The following is a 17,577-nucleotide window of genomic DNA, read 5'->3' on the forward strand; positions in this document are numbered from 1 at the left end:
GCCCGAAACAGCATCTAGCAAGGCTTTGCAAGAGCAATCCCAGGAAACCTAGCACAAAGTCTGAGCAAGGAGGTTTGAAGGGAGCAACTGTGGTGCTTGCAGGCTTTTTCAATGGTGTTCCCAATATACGCAATTTCACTTCGATGCATTGTGCCTCAGAATGTAACCCCCATGTAAATGGGGAGTTGCCTGCATCGGATTAAAAAGGTAAAGGTAAAGGGACCCCTGATCATTAGGTCCAGTCGTGGCCGACCCTTTACACACTACCATCAACGCTAGTTTCCAACAGGATGGAACCTCATCATTTCCTGCATCTGGACCATATCATAAGCCTTCAATCTTTATGTCCTAAACCTAAACCGGAGTGGAATACTTCATTTGCAAATGCAAAGTCAAATCAATCTGTTTTATTGTTTTCAGCAACAAAAGGATAATTGGGATGCCAGAAATGCTTAAGAGCAAAGTGTTTAATAAACCCCAGCAAACCTGAAATGTCTGTGCAATAGATTTGACATAAGGATTAGCCAAATAAAATGAACTAAAATCCCTGTACGGAGGGAAAGCTTTGCAGTTGTTCAATCATAATTAAAGTTCTCTTCCACAGAAAGCCAGTGGGCTCCTTTGGATATGTAGGAGGAAAAGCAGGATTTAAAGCTGGTGTGGTGGAAACAGGGTGGCCACTTACACATCAGTAATAATAAAAAAGAGGACAAAAGAGGGCACAGTTCTGCATAAAATTTCTGTGTACTAATTTATATGTCTAGATATGAATTTAGAAATAAGTACTATAATTTTAAAAGAAACCGGGTACATCTCAGCATAGTCCGGCCTACATTCTGTCTTTTCATGGTTTGCTGCTGCCTGTAACTCAGCACATCAAAACACAGAACATCAAAACTCCCCCAATTCCTGGGGGCTGCATAAATACTGGGGCATGAGCAGGGGCGTAGCTAGGTGCTCCAGCAGCCGGAGCGGCGGGGGCAGGGAGATCTGCCCACAGGGGGTGGATGGGGTGCTGCGGCAATCCGCACATGGGGGCGCCATGGCAATCTGCGCAGCAATGGAGGAAGCCACTCAGGCGCCTCAGGCGCACCGCCCATAGCGGTGGGGCGCACCGCAGGGCCTCCGGAGTCTGCCTGCCTCCTCCCAACCAACCACCCTACAGCTGGGGGTGGGGTGTGACAAAATGCTGGGCGGCACTCACCGCAGAGCTTGCGCACACCCAAGCAACTACGTCTCTCCAAGGATAGTGAAAGACGCATGGCTCGGGCGCACACAGGTGAGTGCCACCCGGCATTTTGTCACCCCGCTCAGCGGTGACACCCTGGGTGGGCTGCACCTACCGCACCCCCTTCCTTCACCACTGAGCATGAGCTAGAGTGGTGCTGTCTCATACTTGGATTAGAATTATGGAACACTTGCCCAAAAGGTTGGCCACAACCCTGCATTAGTCCATGGTGTTCCGATATATTTTCTTTTCTACCTAAAAGATGCAATAGCCCAGTACTCTGGTATTGGTCCTTTTTGCACTCAAGGAGACATGCAGAAAGAGGACCAAAGAAGAAGAAGAGGAGGAGGAGGAGTTTGGATTTGATATCCCGCCTTTCACTCCCTGTAAGGAGTCTCAAAGCGGCTAACATTCTCCTTTCCCTTCCTCCCCCACAACAAACACTCTGTGAGGTGAGTGGGGCTGAGAGACTTCAAGGAAGTGTGACTGGCCCAAGGTAACCCAGCAGCTGCATGTGGAGGAGCGGAGACACGAACCCGGTTCCCCAGATTACAAGACTACCGCTCTCAACCACTGCACCACACTGGCTCTCAAAGGGTGTTACCGTGAATGAAATCAAATACACATCTGTTCCCCTTCAAAAGTACTATGTGGATGAGCATTAACCTGAAGATCCAGCAGCAATGCCTGCTCTTAAAACATCCATTTGCACCAGCATTAAACAGCCTGATGTCATCAGAAACAACAGAGCCAGGAGTCCACAGAGACAACCTCCATCTTAGGCAAATGGACTGGTAGGAGAGAAATTTAAACAGCAAATAAAACTCCAGCAAATAAAACTCCAAATCCAGTTTCCCTGAGCTGAGAGGCAGCCAAACTGAGGAGAACTTTGTTTAGAGACGCTCTTTATCTGGAGGGCTGAGCAGCCCCAAGTCTTGTTTCCATACAAAGAACCACAAGAAAGGAGAGTTGGGGACCTTGAAATCAGCACCTGGACAGCAGACTGAACAGTCACTCCGGTCACCCAGTCACAAGTCTTTCTGTGTAAATTTCTATGTAAATTCCAATGATCATTTTTAAATTGGCATCCGTACACATCAGTTAGCATATCCAAATTTTATGTAGATCGGTTTCTTCTTTGGCAGTATATTTCATCTCTTTGGGTGGTAGGAGGCCACCTTAAATGAGCAGCTTCACAGAAGGAGAAAACACACTATGTGTTCAGTTCTATGTACTGAATGTGGCCAGTGAGCCATATTCTGCAACAGCAGTGCCATCCCTCTGTAAGCTGGGTAATGGAAAGTCCATGCTGAATAAAATTCAGCTGAGTGATAACCAGTTTGCTCAGAAACAGAGCAGAAGAAGAAAAGGGCTAAGCAACCTATGCTCAAAATAGTAAGCACAAGACATGTTTTCCCAGACACTGCCAATTACAAGAAAAAGGAGCTCTATTGGCTTGCTCAGAAGGAGGTGGAGGAAACTTGGCCTAAATTCATTAGAGTTTCAAAAATTTCAGTTCTAAGTGTCTAAAATAATCTAAGGGTCACCTTACAAATGCACACCGGTGTGTATGTGTGTGTTAAAATTCAATTTGATCTGCAGACTGGCAGTGCTAGAACAGAACACTGTCTGGAATGGGCACAACTTTCTCCTAAAGACCTGAGCTGATGCAACTTCTTGAGCAAAAAATGACAAAGTTGTTTCATTTAACCATAGCAGCTGCCAAGCCACCTCACATTTAGTAAGGTAAGCAGGAGAACTGTGCTGCAGCGGGAACAGCAGCCTACTTTTGCAAAAAAAAAAAAAAAAAAAAAAAAAAAAAAACACCACACCCCCCGAGAAAGCAATTTCCTAAGAATAAATATGAAAATCTGCACATTCCAACCACCTTCAACACTATGATATCCAAAAGCATAAGAACGTAAGAACCTTTCTGTAGCAAGGCCAAGAGGTCAATCCGATTCCCACAGTGACCAAGCAGATGCTTATAGGAAGACTGCAAGAAAGACACGAGCTCAAAAATGTTCTCCCCACTTGTGTTCCCCAGCAACCAGTATTCAGCGGCTGGAGGTACTACACAGCCACCATGGCTACCAGCCACTGATAGCCTTCTCCTTTTTGGGAAGAGGGTGCAAAGTTCCAGGGTGGGAGAGGATCCTGCAGCAAACAGACCTAAAACAGGGGTGGGTAAACTGCGGCCCTCCAAATGTTGCTGGGCTCCCATCAGATGCAGCCAGTATATCCAATGGTCAGAGATGACGGGAGTTGAAGATCAGCAACATCTGGAACATCAAAAACCTTCCAGCAGCAGAGGTTTAGCACAGCAACTACTCAAAATGTTTCTGCTTATCATGGAAGAGGCAGAAAGACAGGGACCATACGGGAGCTTCTGGCAACAGCACCTCCTACTTCTTCTGCCCTCTTCTCCAGCTGGCTGGTTTTAGGAGATATAGTATGATAAGGAATCCTGCAGTCTAGTAGAACCAGTATAAACCCGGTAGATTCATCACCCCACTCAAGGTGCCCCCCAAATGTCCTGCAACCGGGACAGGCCCCACCATTAGGCATAGTAAGGCATCTGCCTCAGGTGGTAAAGACTTGGAGGACAGAACTGTGTTTGCCGCCCAGCTTGCCCTGCACTCTGTAAGCGACCTGCTTCCCTCTGTTGTGGGGGAGGCAGCCAGCACTCGAGTTCAATTCAGCTGCCAATCTGATCAGCTTCTGTTCATGGAACTGGGGTGGGAGAGAAATCTTGTCCATCCTAGGCAGCAAGACATATTGGGCTGGTCCTGCATGCTACCATCTGCCCTCCGATGAGCCTATGCTCCTGAAAATGCAGAAGAAAGAAGGCTGTACTTACAAAGACTCCTAATAAAGAGTTGAGCAGCAATATCTTTTTCCCAGGGCAGGGGTCAGATTCAGAAGGGTGCATTTCTGGCATGAGCAGCGGCGTTGGTAACGAGCCCGGCTGTGTGATCCTTCCACAGGGAAAGTCTCCTCCTCCTGTCATGAGTTGAGTTAAGGATTGGAGGGCTGGGTACTGGTGGGAGCATACGAACCATGGATGGGGGGGGGGGAGAGGAAGGCATGTGTGTTTCGGCTGCTCGCTGGGGAACTGAAGCTTCTGAATCAGCAGCCAAGTACAATAAGCCCTGGCTAGTGCCACGGAGAACAGAGTGAACCCGGAGGCAGAAGGAACATGCAAGATGCAGGGGGAAGCTTTTCTGTCTCCTTGGTGCTTGCTTCCCGCACCACCCCCCTCCTCCCCAAAGCATTCAGAGAACAAACACTACCAATCAGCCCTGTTTGAATAAGCAGTGTGCTCTTTGAAGAGAGCAATTTAGAAGAAAATCCTGTGGTACAGAACAAGTTAGCCACAAAAGAGATCTTATAGCAGATCCCTTCCGCCATGCCAATTTCATCAACGAGCCGGGGACTACGAAGCACTCAATGCTCGTGACAGCAACAGATTATCTGGCCTTGTGCATCCACAGACAAAAAAACATGACTAACAATTAAATCCTAAGCATGTTTACTCAAAGGTAAATTACACCGAGCTCAAGAGGCCTTACTCCCTAGTAAACGTGTTTAAGAATGTAGTGCCAGGTGCTTTATGAAGTCTGTTAAGTCTCCTGCTTTTGAGAGTGAAACTTTTCCTTGGCCAGAGCTTCATATGAGCACAAGCTCCTGCAAATCTGCTTTGGGTGCTAGTATCAGGCCCAGTGATAGGACACCCCCCATGTAGAACTGTCCAAGAAGCTTGTCTGGAAACTGCAGGTAGGCTGCTGTAGGAAGTGGCTGACTGCGAACATATTCTGCAGGAACTGCACTGGCTGCCAATACGCCACTAAAACCATTTCAAAGATTTGATACTTGTTCAGAGCTTTATACACAACCGGGGGCCTGGATACTTGAGAGAAGACCTGCTCTCCCATAGGCCAACCTGTTTATTAGGAAGCTATCTCCCATTCATTGCACATGGACTAAATCCAGAGGCCTTTGAACTAGAGTATGCAAAGCTTTAAAACTGATCAAGCATAAAAGCTTCCTATCAAGAAGCAGAGTCTCCAAACAGGTTAGCATTTTGACACCTGTAGGAAGATTTGAACACCAGCCTCTCCCATCTGTTTTCTGATTTATAAATATATCTCTGCAGCTTCCCACAGATTGTTCTTCTGTTGCGCTCATTCTGGGATCATTTCTTGTGGGATTACATCTTGCCATAAAAATGCAAGGTTGCAATGCGGAAGGCACAGATTCAACAAAACTGTATGTGAAGAAGAAAGGAGTGACCTTGAGCAGGCTATTTTAATTAGTCTCTTAGTTCTTCATTAGGAGAATGGAAACAACATTCTCTTCCCATGCTGATTGTGAAATATGCATCTTGGTAGGTAGCCATACAGCTCCTAGCATAATGGAACACCTCAGTGTTGCTGCAGTGCAAAGCACCACTAATAACGGCAGAAGGATAAAAGGCAGCATTCGTAGCATGGTTTCTTATTGCTACTGTACTTTCTGTATAGTTTCAATACAATTTTTATTTTTTCAAGTTTTTATAGGCTTTGGGGGCGGTAGAAACTCTTTGATGAAGAAAAGGTGGAAGTCAAATCTCGAGGCCATTTGTTAAGAATAGCCTGCGAAATCAAGCCAATGGCCCATCTAGTCCAGCATCCTGCTCTCACAGTAGCCAAGCAGAAGCCTATGGGAAGTCCACAAGCAGGACTTGAGCACAACAGCACTCTGCCCACCTGTGATACTCATCCACTGGCAAGCAGAGTGGAGATAAAACACAGCCATCGTGCCTAACAGCCACCAGTAACCTGATCCTCCATGAATTTGTCTAATCCTCTTTTAAAGCCATCCAGGTTGGTGACCATCACTGCCTCCTATGAGAGCAAGTTCCACAATTTATGCACTGTGTGAATAAGTACTTTATTTTATCTGTCCTGAATCTTTCAACCTGCAGGTTCATGTGATGTCCATGAGTTCTAGTGTTATGAGAAACTTTTCTCTCTCCAATTCCTCCACGCCATGCATAATTTTTATAAACTTTTGTCATGTCACCTCTTACTCACCGTTTCTCTAAACTAAAAAGTCTCAGATGCTGTAAGCCAGCCTTTCTCAACCTGTGGGCCCCCAGATGTTGTTGAACTACAACTCCCACCACCTCTAGCTAGCAAGGCCAGAAGTCAGGGATGATGGGAGTTGTAGTCCAACAACATCTGGGGACCCACAGGTTGAGAACCACTGCCAGTGTAAGCTTTCCTCATAGGGAAGTTGCTCCATCATCTTGATCATTAAAATGCCCCTTAAACAATGAGCGTTTAAAACAGGGTAATTACATGGCTTAATTCAGAAAAAAAAACAAAAAAACCCTGTGGTTGTTTAAGGGATATTTTAACAAATGGCCCCAGATTTGACTTTAGTTTTGTATGAATCTTTTTTAAAAAACAAAAAACCAGCAATTGAGTACAAAACTTGGGTTTGGGGCACAGATGTCAGGAGTGTATCACCTTATGGTTAAACAGAGGCTGCAATCCTATTCAATGGGAATCATTCATAATGTTGAATACAGTGTTGCTTACTTCTGAGTAAGCATGCAGGACTGCGCTGTTCAACAAATAGTTCTGTGGTGAGAAAACAGTGACTCACCTCTGCAAATTGACCAGCATCCAGTAAGCAGGCGGATTTGCTGCTCTCTGGTTGGAATCCAGGGGAAGGCTATTTAAGGACTTTCATATGCTAGGGAAAGTTCCAAAAGTTTCATGATCACTGCTGGGGTCCAACCCAGTCCTGTTATGGATGACAGCACATGCCTGGGCCTGCTGGCAACTCAACAAAGCTTGCTTTGAAGAGAGTTAGATTACAGAGCGACTGCAACAGGTTGAAATGTCACTGCATACTCTCTCTGAAATTCTTATCTGCAGCCTAATTATCTCAGTTAATTAAGGATACTGCCAGACAGCTTCCTGTGGTTTGGCGCCATAATGCAGAAATGGGAGCACATGATATTGTCACTCGGCATGGGAAGCCACTCTGTACTCTGCCTGGCCCATGCTGGTTGCATGCAAACTGATAAATGTGAACAAGAAATGCTGGATATCTGAAGATCTGTCTGGATATGGTTAGTCAAGCCTTGTATCACCTCCATCCATCCACAGCTAATGTCTATTTTCCTGTGGCACCACAGCGCAATACGCGGAGTGATTCAACCTCATTCACTTATTCACTCCCTATTTCCAACAATCAGAAGTACAGTGATATCCTGGTGGCCCAATTCTAGCAGTACAGTCATGGCGGCCTGTCATGGCACCTTCAAGACTGGTAGTGAAGGCACACAACTCTTAACAGCAGCAAGGCTCTTCCAGAAGCCCTCTCACTGTTTTCAGTCTAAATATACGTACCTCCCTTCCTCCTGAAACACCCCAGATTTATATATGAGTGGGGCAGACATGTACAAAGCAGCATTTATCTGCATCACATCTTGTTTGGCTCTACTTCAGACACCCAAGATCAGTTCATAAGTACAAAAATAAGGCAAAACAAAGCAAAGTTATCAAGAAAGCCGGAAAGGCTACCCACACTTATTATGAGATACCTTGTGTACATGTCTGCTGTAGCTGTTCAGAGGTATTGCGTAATGACAGCTTTCACAAGAATTGAAATTATGAAATGGCAACATGAGGGTGCTACCAGATGGGACACTGAGAGCCAGAGATCAGGTTTAACAACGCATTTCAATGCTATTTAGTCACAGTCAAAAAGAGAGTCAGGGAAAAAACTCCCCAAGAACAACTCCCTCTCAGTTTTTCACTACCAACCAACTTCATTGTTTCTTGTAACACCACCAGCACGGTTACTTTTAACCAGCCTTACAAATAAGTTGCCAGCCCACACATTTCTATGCTCACCTGTGCATGCATACCAGTATAAGCCATTGATAAAGCACATCTATAGCCTGGGAGATGGGGGGAGGGCGCAAACTCAAATTTATATTTAAAAAATCTTCCTATTTGCTCACCTGGTGGCAATTCTGACTGGCCACAGGTGAGCAAGTGACTGCCTATTTACAAGCTTGCTTCTAGTTGTATGCCTGTCTAGCTCATGTGTGTGAAAGGGTAACTAATCTAGAGTATATATTCTTGCTTATGAGAGAGATAAAGGCTGCCTCCTACCACAATCCTTAAGTCTCCAATTTTGGTCATAAGCTGGTTTATACAAACCCCTGAACTGAAGAAATGAATCCTGAAGCTGCCACTAGTGGTCAACCTTCCTCTTTCTTCTTGTGGAGACTATGCTTTTGATCAGCATATCCAAGAACAGCCAGCATTTTGAGATTACTGTTTTTAATCTATAATTCATCCATTTCCTACTCCATTTGCATCTACTGATCCCACATGGAAGAGCACAGAAAGGATATACCAGAAGGTCATAGGAATCCATATCTTGCTCGGGCTTTTTCTTGCAAAATTTATAGGGATTCTTTATTCTAGTATAACAGCTGCAAAATGTGACCAGCGTTCTCCCCCCCCCTCCAGAACAGAGGCAGCCAACGAGGTGCCCTCCAGATGTTGGACTCCAATCCCCATCATTCCTGACAATTCAGCATGCTAGCAGAGGCTGAGGGGAAGTGGAGGGTACCATGTTACTATGGCTGCTTTGAAATCATGGAGAAAGCACTCTTGCCCACATTTAACTGATGCCCAACTACAACCTCCTTGCATTCTCCAAGTTGAAGAGACTTTTAAAGGGGAGTGGTAATATAAGATGTAAAAGGCTGCATTATATTCATTACATCTGGTCCACCTGTTTGCAAAAATACACACCAAGTATAAAAAGGTAAAGGTAAAGGTACCCCTGCCTGTACGGGCCAGTCTTGACAGACTCTAGGGTTGTCCGCTCATCTCACTCTAGAGGCCGGGAGCCAGCGCTGTCCGCAGACACTTCCGGGTCACGTGGCCAGCGTGACAAGCTGCATCTCGAGAGCCAGCACAGCACACGGAACGCCGTTTACCACACCAAGTATACACATCTGTAAATAAGTTCTCACCGCTCCTAAGCTCTCACAATTTAAAAAGAATAAACTAACATAAAACCAGGTCCCTGGCTCTTTTTGCCCCCTTGTAAATCAGTGACAATTTTACCACCACCAGCCAAAGAACCAGTGTTTCACTTAAGTTTTAAAACTTAAGAACTCTAGAATTCCTGACCAACAGACTTAGAGCTCTTCCCATGCATTCAACTGAACTTGGAAAAAGAATTAAACTACAGTATGTGAAGTCCTCCACCAAATTAAGAATACACATCTGGCTGACCACTGTGGAAACAGGATGATTGGCCTGATCCAGCAGGTGCTTCCTATGTTCTTACAACCTTAAGAGTCAAAGTCTGTATTATTTCTGACCAAATCATACATGACATGCTTTATTTATCAAACCATCCTCAGTACAAAATTAAAAAACCCAAGTCCTTTGCTCTAGATGAGGTCCAAATTAAAGGGGGGGGTTTCAGATTTGAAGAAGTGTTGAAGTTAGGGTGGCCAAGGGAAGGAGGAATCAGACTCCTGCACCTTTAACAGATGTGCAGAAGAAATTTCAGCATCACACACAATACACCTGGTGAAATCCTCCCATCTACACAACTATTAAAGGTGCAGAGTCCTGCCTTCTTTTGCATCTGGCCGCCCTACTTGGAGCTGAGTTCAGCAGGACTTGTGAGTGTCCAGATCAGGGGTGGGGACCCTGTGGCTCTCCATATATTTCTGACTCCAAATCACATCTAGTCCAGCCAGCAAAGCTGGTGGGGAGGGATGGTGGGACTTGTAATCCAACAAAATCTGGCCGGCCACAGGCTTACTAGTACAATTCCAAGCATGCTTATGGCATCAAAGGAATTGGTTATGAAAGTCTTACTCCATTTTTTCCATTGGGCACTGTATGACATGCGGTTCAGCCCCGCTGACTTCACTGCTTTCTGTACCAACAAAAGACAAAGAGGGAGGAAAGAAACAGGAAAACTGCATTTTCTAAAGTTTGATTTTGTTTATATTTTTCAAATGGCTTTAGAGATGGCACAGGATAGGGAGCTGGAAACTCCCTCATTTCAATGTCACACAATCACTAAGTAATTCACAGTGCAATCCTCTACTCAAAAGCATGTCCCTATGAATTCAGTGGGGCTTTTCCCAGGTTACTAGGTACAGAACTGTAGCTCCAACGTACTTGGTAGCCAGCCCCATTCAGTTATGTGGGGTTTACTTCTAAGTAGACATACAGAGGATTGTACTCGGCCTCAGTCTCCACCACCCCCACTCACTCACTCTGCTTCTCCATCTGTTATATGAGGATAATACTGCTAGACTACCTCACAGGGTTGTTGTAAAGATTACTGGAATAAGATGCTTTATGGCTGCTGGGAGGTGTGGTTATTTTCATCCCACCCGGCCTTATATCTTTTACCTTTTGAAGGAGATCTTTGTACTGGGTGTACAGTGGTGATAAAAAAATCTATGTACACATAGGAAAAAAAGACTATTCAATGGATATAATGCACCTTGCAATTTTGAAATGCACTAAATAAAGTAGTAGTAGTAGTAGTAGTAACAGCATGTATTAAATGTAAGCACAACCCACTTCCATCAATCTAGGGATGTGTTTCTGCACAGAGAAATAAATTAGTGCAATGTTCCTAATTTTTTCTTCCTTTGCTTCTGTGCTCAGTCCTTCTGAATTAAGGAACCAGAGGTCTTACCTAAGGAAGGAGAGCTCATGTTACTACGATTCCATCCATTGAATTCAGGGCTGTGTTAACTCTCTTGGCAAATGATTCATTCAGGAAAAGAGTAACCCTCTTCATTAATAAAACACTGAACATTTTATGGTTTTACTATAAAGCATTATTGTTAACTGTGATTACTGTATAACATTAGTATACCTGGGTCAACATCCAAAACTGAACGAGAAACAAATGCCTTCTGTGAGCTAACACACCCAGGTGACCTGAAACTAAATGAACCCCAAAGATTAGAAGCAATCAGAAAATGGGATAGTAAGACTTCTAGGAAGCGTGTACATACATCTGCTTACAAAATTTGCATTCTAATCACATAACTCCTCACCATTAAGGAAAGCCTGGGAAGTCCCCTCTACCTTACACAGAGAGTGCGAAAATCAAGAAATCACAGTAATGCAGAAAAATATAACATCCCATCTCCATGCTATACAGCTAGAAAACACAAAGGATACTCTGGAAGCCAATCTCCTCTGCTGAGAAGCCAATCTTGATCTCCAGCTTCCTTTGACCAAAAGGTCACTGTGCTAGGTCAGTTCTATTCGTTCCTCAAAACGTCTCCCAAGGATAGTCCTTTGCCTTTACCATTGTCTTTCTTTCCAGCCAGAAAATACTCCTCTCCTCTAGTTTACTTGCTTTGGTCTCTGAAGAGTTTCTCTGGAACCGTCCAAACTCTCCAGCTCTCCGAGGCAGTTTTTCATGCCCCAGACAGTTGTCGACTCTCTAAGTAACCCAATCTTTAAAAGGGCAAAGGGAGGCAAAGTCCCGAAACTGAACACGGTCAGAGGCCAGCTGGCATGGAGGGAAGGAGTCATAGCTGCTGCACCCAAGACCCAGCCAACAAGAAAATGCCTTGTCAGAAGTGACAAACTTGGACAGACCTTCTGGAGTGATGGGTCCCAGTCAGAAGAGCAGGCAGCTCACCGATGGCATGCTAGGATTTGCAAAGATTAGAAGCACCCAGTCCTTGAAAAGTTCTGGAACCACTCTCATCTTTTTCTATTTAAAACATATTATGAGTTTTTTGTGGGGTAGACTGCATTGCTTGAGCCTCCTAATACCTGGATCCAGCATAGATTCAATTCCAGGAATAGCCAGGCTAGCTTCCTAGTGAGGGAATGGTCCTCTAAGTACGGGCCACTAAGGTAACAAAGGAAGTGGCTTTGTGCCAGACAGCAAATGGGTAGCCCCCCACCCGTCCTCAATTCCCTGGTAGTTAGAAAGACAAAGGCCAGAGTTGACTTATGTGATCTAAAAGGTGGAAGTGGGAAGGCTGCAGGCTGGGCAGCTGGGAGACAGAGCCATGCCTGATTTATGCTGGAATCCAAGGCTGTGGCCTACAGGAAAAGCAAGATCCTCTTTGGGTGTTGATACTATGAACCCCACCACCGTAGGCTCAGGTTGAATATATCTGTAAATAAACCATATTTCATAAAGACACCACAGTCTCCGCTGTGCATCATTCCAAAAGAAACACGAACCCTGGGTAAGAGTCTGGAACCCCTGGAATCTCGCTTAGAGACTGGGGTGGCGTGCAACAATATAGATGCACACACCATCAACCACCACTACCTCAGATTTCCACATCAATCGCTATAAGGAATAGACCATAATTCAATATATGGCACTATTGAAAACTAGGAATCAATAACATGTCCATCTTAATGAGGCACCAAATTTGGAGTGAAACCATAGAGGCAAAGGAATAGTTCTACTTCCTAGAGTTTCTGATATCTAAGTATTATGATTAAATTAGCCAATCCCAAGTTGATGTCCTCCAGATGTTTTGGATTCTAGCTCCCATCACCTTTGGCCTGCATGGCCTATGGCCAAGGAGCATAGCAACCGCAGTCCCAAATGTCTGGAAGGTATCAGCTTGAGGAAGGCTGGATTGAAAGGGCATCTATTTCAAGACACTGTCACAGATAGGGAAGTTTTGAGCGAAATGGAAAGTCTGAGAAAATGCTTAGCAGATGGGCATCCAAATGCCTTGTGCTCCAAGGAACCCCAAAGAAGCCAGGAGTTCTATGGCCAACTGCTGATTTCATTTGCACAAGAACTCGGGTGGCGGGGGAGACACAGAACATGACTTTTCATGTTTCAGTTCTAGCTGAGGCTACATAAACATAGTAAGGGTAAATGACGGCTTTAGGCAAAGCAAATAACTGAGGAATTAGAAGGAACAGCCACTGTCTTATTTATTTATGCATATATATATATGATTTCTATCCCACTTTCCTTATACAGGACTTCGCATATAGACTTGGTTGGCACGAACAAAAGAGTGCAACATGATCATACACTCTCCTGCTTTCTCTGACCAAAATAAAACAGCATGCTTCACCCTAGAGGCGATGCGATTGTATTTCATTGCTGGATGACAGGAGACATGTATGTGGCAATCACAGCGTGCCTTTGTGAAGCATGGTGGAAAGAAAGCCACACGCAAAATCAGGCCAGATTTTCTTCCCTATGAGGTAACTTAGATGACATACACCCACCCAGAGTTTTAAATCTGGCCCATTGCCATCAAGCCACGTAGGCTTCAAGCAATTCTCTAACTGAGGCCCTGGAATGTCTAAAGCATGATGACAATGCTTTAAGGAAAGGGAGCAGGCAGGGCACAGCTGCTGCTGTCATGTTTGCTAGAGCAACTTTACACTGTGGCCAAGAGAGCCAGGGTTAACTCTGAAAACAAACTCAAGCATTTCAGAATGAACCAGCTAGATGACACATTAAAGGTCTGAATGCATTGAGCATTTGTGTATGTGGTTTTTTTTCGGGGGGGGGGGAGATGGATCATGATAAGGACCATCATGGACAGGGAGGTAGAGTTTAACCCTTTCTTCCTGTGCTATGGTTGCAATTAAAACTGCCCCCCTCCCACTGAAGCAACTCTTTGCCATGGTGGGGAAGAAGCCATTTACATCAACAATTAAATCTCTCCTTTAGCAAGCTACAGTCCCAATCCTCGTCCCCTCTGTGTTATTATTAATTAATTAATTAATTAACAAAACAGATAACATGAAATGCATTGACTTATTCCACACGCCATCAAGTTTGGACCTTCTAAACCCAGAGAGCTCTTCCCCACCCGGCAGTGTGTACATGACAATTGCAGAGTTAGATTCCTATCACCAGACCAAAAGCAGTGGCTTCTATACTGCAACTTCAAAGCACACAATACCAGGCACTTGCTACTGAGGGCCTAGGGTGGGTTGACAATGGAGCTCTATCTTTGAGCCCAACCCTCACACTGAGCAGAAGCAGAGGGAAGATTATACCTTTTCTAGCAATTAAGTGACATCCTACAAGATTACATTTTTTAAAGAGCCATTGTTTTAGAGCATGAACTTTGAACATAATGTTAGGGTGGTGTATCTGTGTGACAGCTAAATGGAAGGATGTCACAAACCTAATTCCAATGCTCCCCCTGCCGAAGGAGTATCTGTGACTTTCAAACTGACAAGCCTCAGGTCCTTCTGTATACTGTTGCTTCCTGGTCATAATGAACTAAAGCAGGCTTCCTTCTCAGATCCAGAAGCTTCCCTCAGGGTAACACAGCACTCTGAAAGTGCAATTGCTGGTCACCGACCTTCTCCATTCCGAAAGAGTAATCATTGGTCCATAGCTACTCAAGATGTGTAGAACCTTTTATAGAGGTAACACCACTACAGACCTTTACTGAAAGAACAAATTCAATGAACAGCTTATGAAATATGAACTATCTGTTGCCAGCCAGGAATCAATCTCAGTCTCACACAGAATCAGGAAAAAGGCATGATGCAGGAAGTGTAAATGCAACCAGCTACACCACAATATTTGGCAGAACAGCAGTTTTCTCGGTACATCTCATGTACCAGAGTAAAAATATGCCAGAAGAGATCTTCGGCAACCAGCTCTTATGAAGAAACACAAACAATGGGCATTATAACAACAATCCTTAATTGAACCTATGGAATCTGGATAATCTACAACTGATCTAAATCCAGAGTCTCTAGAGACTGCACGTGGTGTGTACAGCCCATGTGTGTGCAATGGGTAAAGTACTAGATCCAAACTAGGAAGAATGCATTCAGATCCCTGATGGTTCTAAAATTAGCCTACCCCCAATGGTTGCTATGATGATAAACTTGAGTAGCTGCATGAATTTATTTACATATATGCATTTAATTTTTAAAAAATAAAAATAAAGCCACCCTATATCCAAAAATTAATCACACCATGATATACAAGGAGACTTGAAAATGCAGAATAAAATATAATAAACAATGCAATACAATTCAGAGGAATAAAAACATTCAACCAGTTTGAAACACCGTAATCTAAAATGCCTGGCAAAACAAACAAACAAGGCATTAACCTGGTGTCAAAAAACAAAAACAAATGTTGGCACCTTCTCTCTTGGGAGGACAAGCCCATAGTGGTGGTGCCACCACAGAGTAGTCCTCTCTATTATGCATTTGTAATGTGCTTCTCCTAAAGAGGAAACATGGAGAAGGGTCTCTTTTAATTATCTTAATGCACAGGCGAGCAGATATGGGAGGAGGTGCTCTCCCTCAGATATTTGGAGCCCAAGCCCTTTGAAGATAAACACCGGAATTTCACTCAGTAGTGAACTGGAAGCCAATGTTGTTTGTTATGAACTGACATTAATACATCTCCTGGGTAAACCAGCCAGAATTTTAGCAGCCGGACTGGAGCTTCTGAACCATTTTCAAGATACCTATCATGTACTTATTGCAATCCAAATCCTGAGGTTATCAGATCTGGAGGATCACTGTGGCCAGGCTATCCCTATGCAGGAAGGGCCGCAGCTGACAAACAAGCAGAAACTGGTAAAAGGTGCTTGAGGTCACTGAGGCCATTTGGGTCTCAGCTGTCAATATTGGATCAAAGAACACCCCAAGTGCCTTGTCCTAAGCTCCTAAGAAGGAAAGGCAGTATAGAAAGGTAATAACCAACCAACCAAACAAACAAACAAAGCTGTGGGAATGGGAGATCTTCAAACAGGTTATGGGGAGCTCTTACTGTTACTAGTATATATACAGTGGTGCCTCGCAAGACGAAAAGAATCCGTTCCGCGAGTCTCTTCGTCTAGCGGTTTTTTCGTCTTGCGAAGCAACCCCATTAGCGGATTAGCGCTATTAGCGGTTTAGCGGCTATTAGCGGCTATTAAAGGCTTAAGGGATTAGCGGATTAGCTGCTAAAAGGCTATTAGCAGCTTAGTGCCTTAGAAAAAGGGGGTGGGGAGCTGAAAAAAATCGCAGCAACTCGCAAGACATTTTCGTCTTGCAAAGCAAGCCCATAGGAAATTCGTTTTGCGAAGCACCTCCAAAACGGAAAACCCTTTCGTCTAGCGGGTTTTCCGTCTTGCGAGGCATTCGTCTTGCGGGGCACCACTGTAGATGGGCTCTGTCCAGTGTGGACAACAGTGAGCTAGATGGATCTGACACAACATAAGGCACATTCCTGTGTTTGTCTGATCAACATGGCTGCAAACAGCCAAAGATGAAACTAAAAAAGTGTTTGGATTTGTTCGGGGGGGGCACTGTACCCCCCCCATCCTAATTACACAGTGATTTGTGTGCACATGTTTGTTTTAGAAATATGTTGGCCAAGTTCTGATTTAATGAGTCCCAGCATGTCTTCTGCTACTAGAAGAAGAAATTGGAATAAACTTAAAGAACCAGCAAAGCTACTGCAGTACCCAGGCCACACAGAGAATGTCACTAGTCTAAATCCAGATTTGGGGAGGGAGAGAAATATCACAATTAATTTATCATTACTCATCATACCATATCATACTGTGGAAATCATTTACAGAGATTGCTGAGATGAGCATTTGTGAAGTAGATTGACTATGATGGTGATGATTTATTCAATTTATTAACTGCTTTTTTATAGAAGGGAAAGGGCCACAGCTCAGGTAGAACATCTGAGTTGCATACAAAAGGTCCCAGGTTCAATCCCTGTCATTTCCAGTTAAAGTTGGGAGAGACTCTGGTCTGAAACTCTGGATAAGCCACTGCCACTAATTGTAGACAATATTGGGACAGCTGGACCAAAAGTCTGACTTAATATAAGACTGCTTCCTATGTTCCTATGAAAAAAGAGAGTCTCATAGTGACTTACAATGTAAAAATGCAAAGATACTATAAAATAGCCCAAAGCAATAAAAAAATACATTGTCCACCCACCAGCAATCAATAATCAGATTAGATGGAGGGCAGGGACATCAGTGGCTGAAGGACATAGTAGCTAGCAATGGAGCCTCCACATTCAGAGGCAGTTTGCTGATAATTACACAATGCTAGGAGCAAAGAATAAGGATAGCTCCTGCAGACTTGCCCTGTTTGCAAGCTTCCTTTGGCCATATGAGAGGCTCTAGTCGGGGACAGAATGCTGTGCTAGGGATCTTTGTTCTGGCACAGTACAGCAATTATATTTGTACAGATACTGCCCTATTTATCAGAATCGCCTTAAAACTCTCATCAATGGATTCAAGAGGTTCCTGGAACGCTGTACCACAGAGCACTTTACATTAGAAGGTTTCCAGT

At 44.3% G+C, this 17,577-nt stretch overlaps 1 protein-coding gene across 12 annotated transcripts in view; it reads right to left on the reverse strand.

Moving 5' to 3' along the window:
• The window catches only part of TMCC2 (transmembrane and coiled-coil domain family 2), a 100,459-nt gene that overhangs the window by 25,036 nt on the left and 57,846 nt on the right, over positions 1-17,577 (reverse strand). For 3 of the 12 annotated variants that reach the window (XM_083444366.1, XM_083444359.1, XM_083444360.1), the window contains exon 1: positions 11,473-11,762. The exons of 4 other annotated variants lie outside the window; for them this stretch is intronic. Coding sequence is in view for 2 of the 8 variants with exons in the window: in XM_083444364.1 (XP_083300490.1) it covers positions 4,089-4,169 (81 nt within the window). In the remaining 6 variants the exon portion in view is untranslated. Of the gene's footprint in view, positions 1-4,088; positions 4,232-10,978; positions 11,042-11,472; positions 11,814-17,577 lie in introns of those variants that run through there. 5 more of the 12 variants (XM_083444364.1, XM_083444368.1, XM_083444369.1 and 2 more) reach the window with 5 other exon arrangements.

The sequence above is a fragment of the Podarcis tiliguerta genome, assembly GCF_965153285.1.
Source record: "Podarcis tiliguerta genome assembly, chromosome: 6".
Lineage (NCBI taxonomy): Eukaryota > Metazoa > Chordata > Lepidosauria > Squamata > Lacertidae > Podarcis > Podarcis tiliguerta.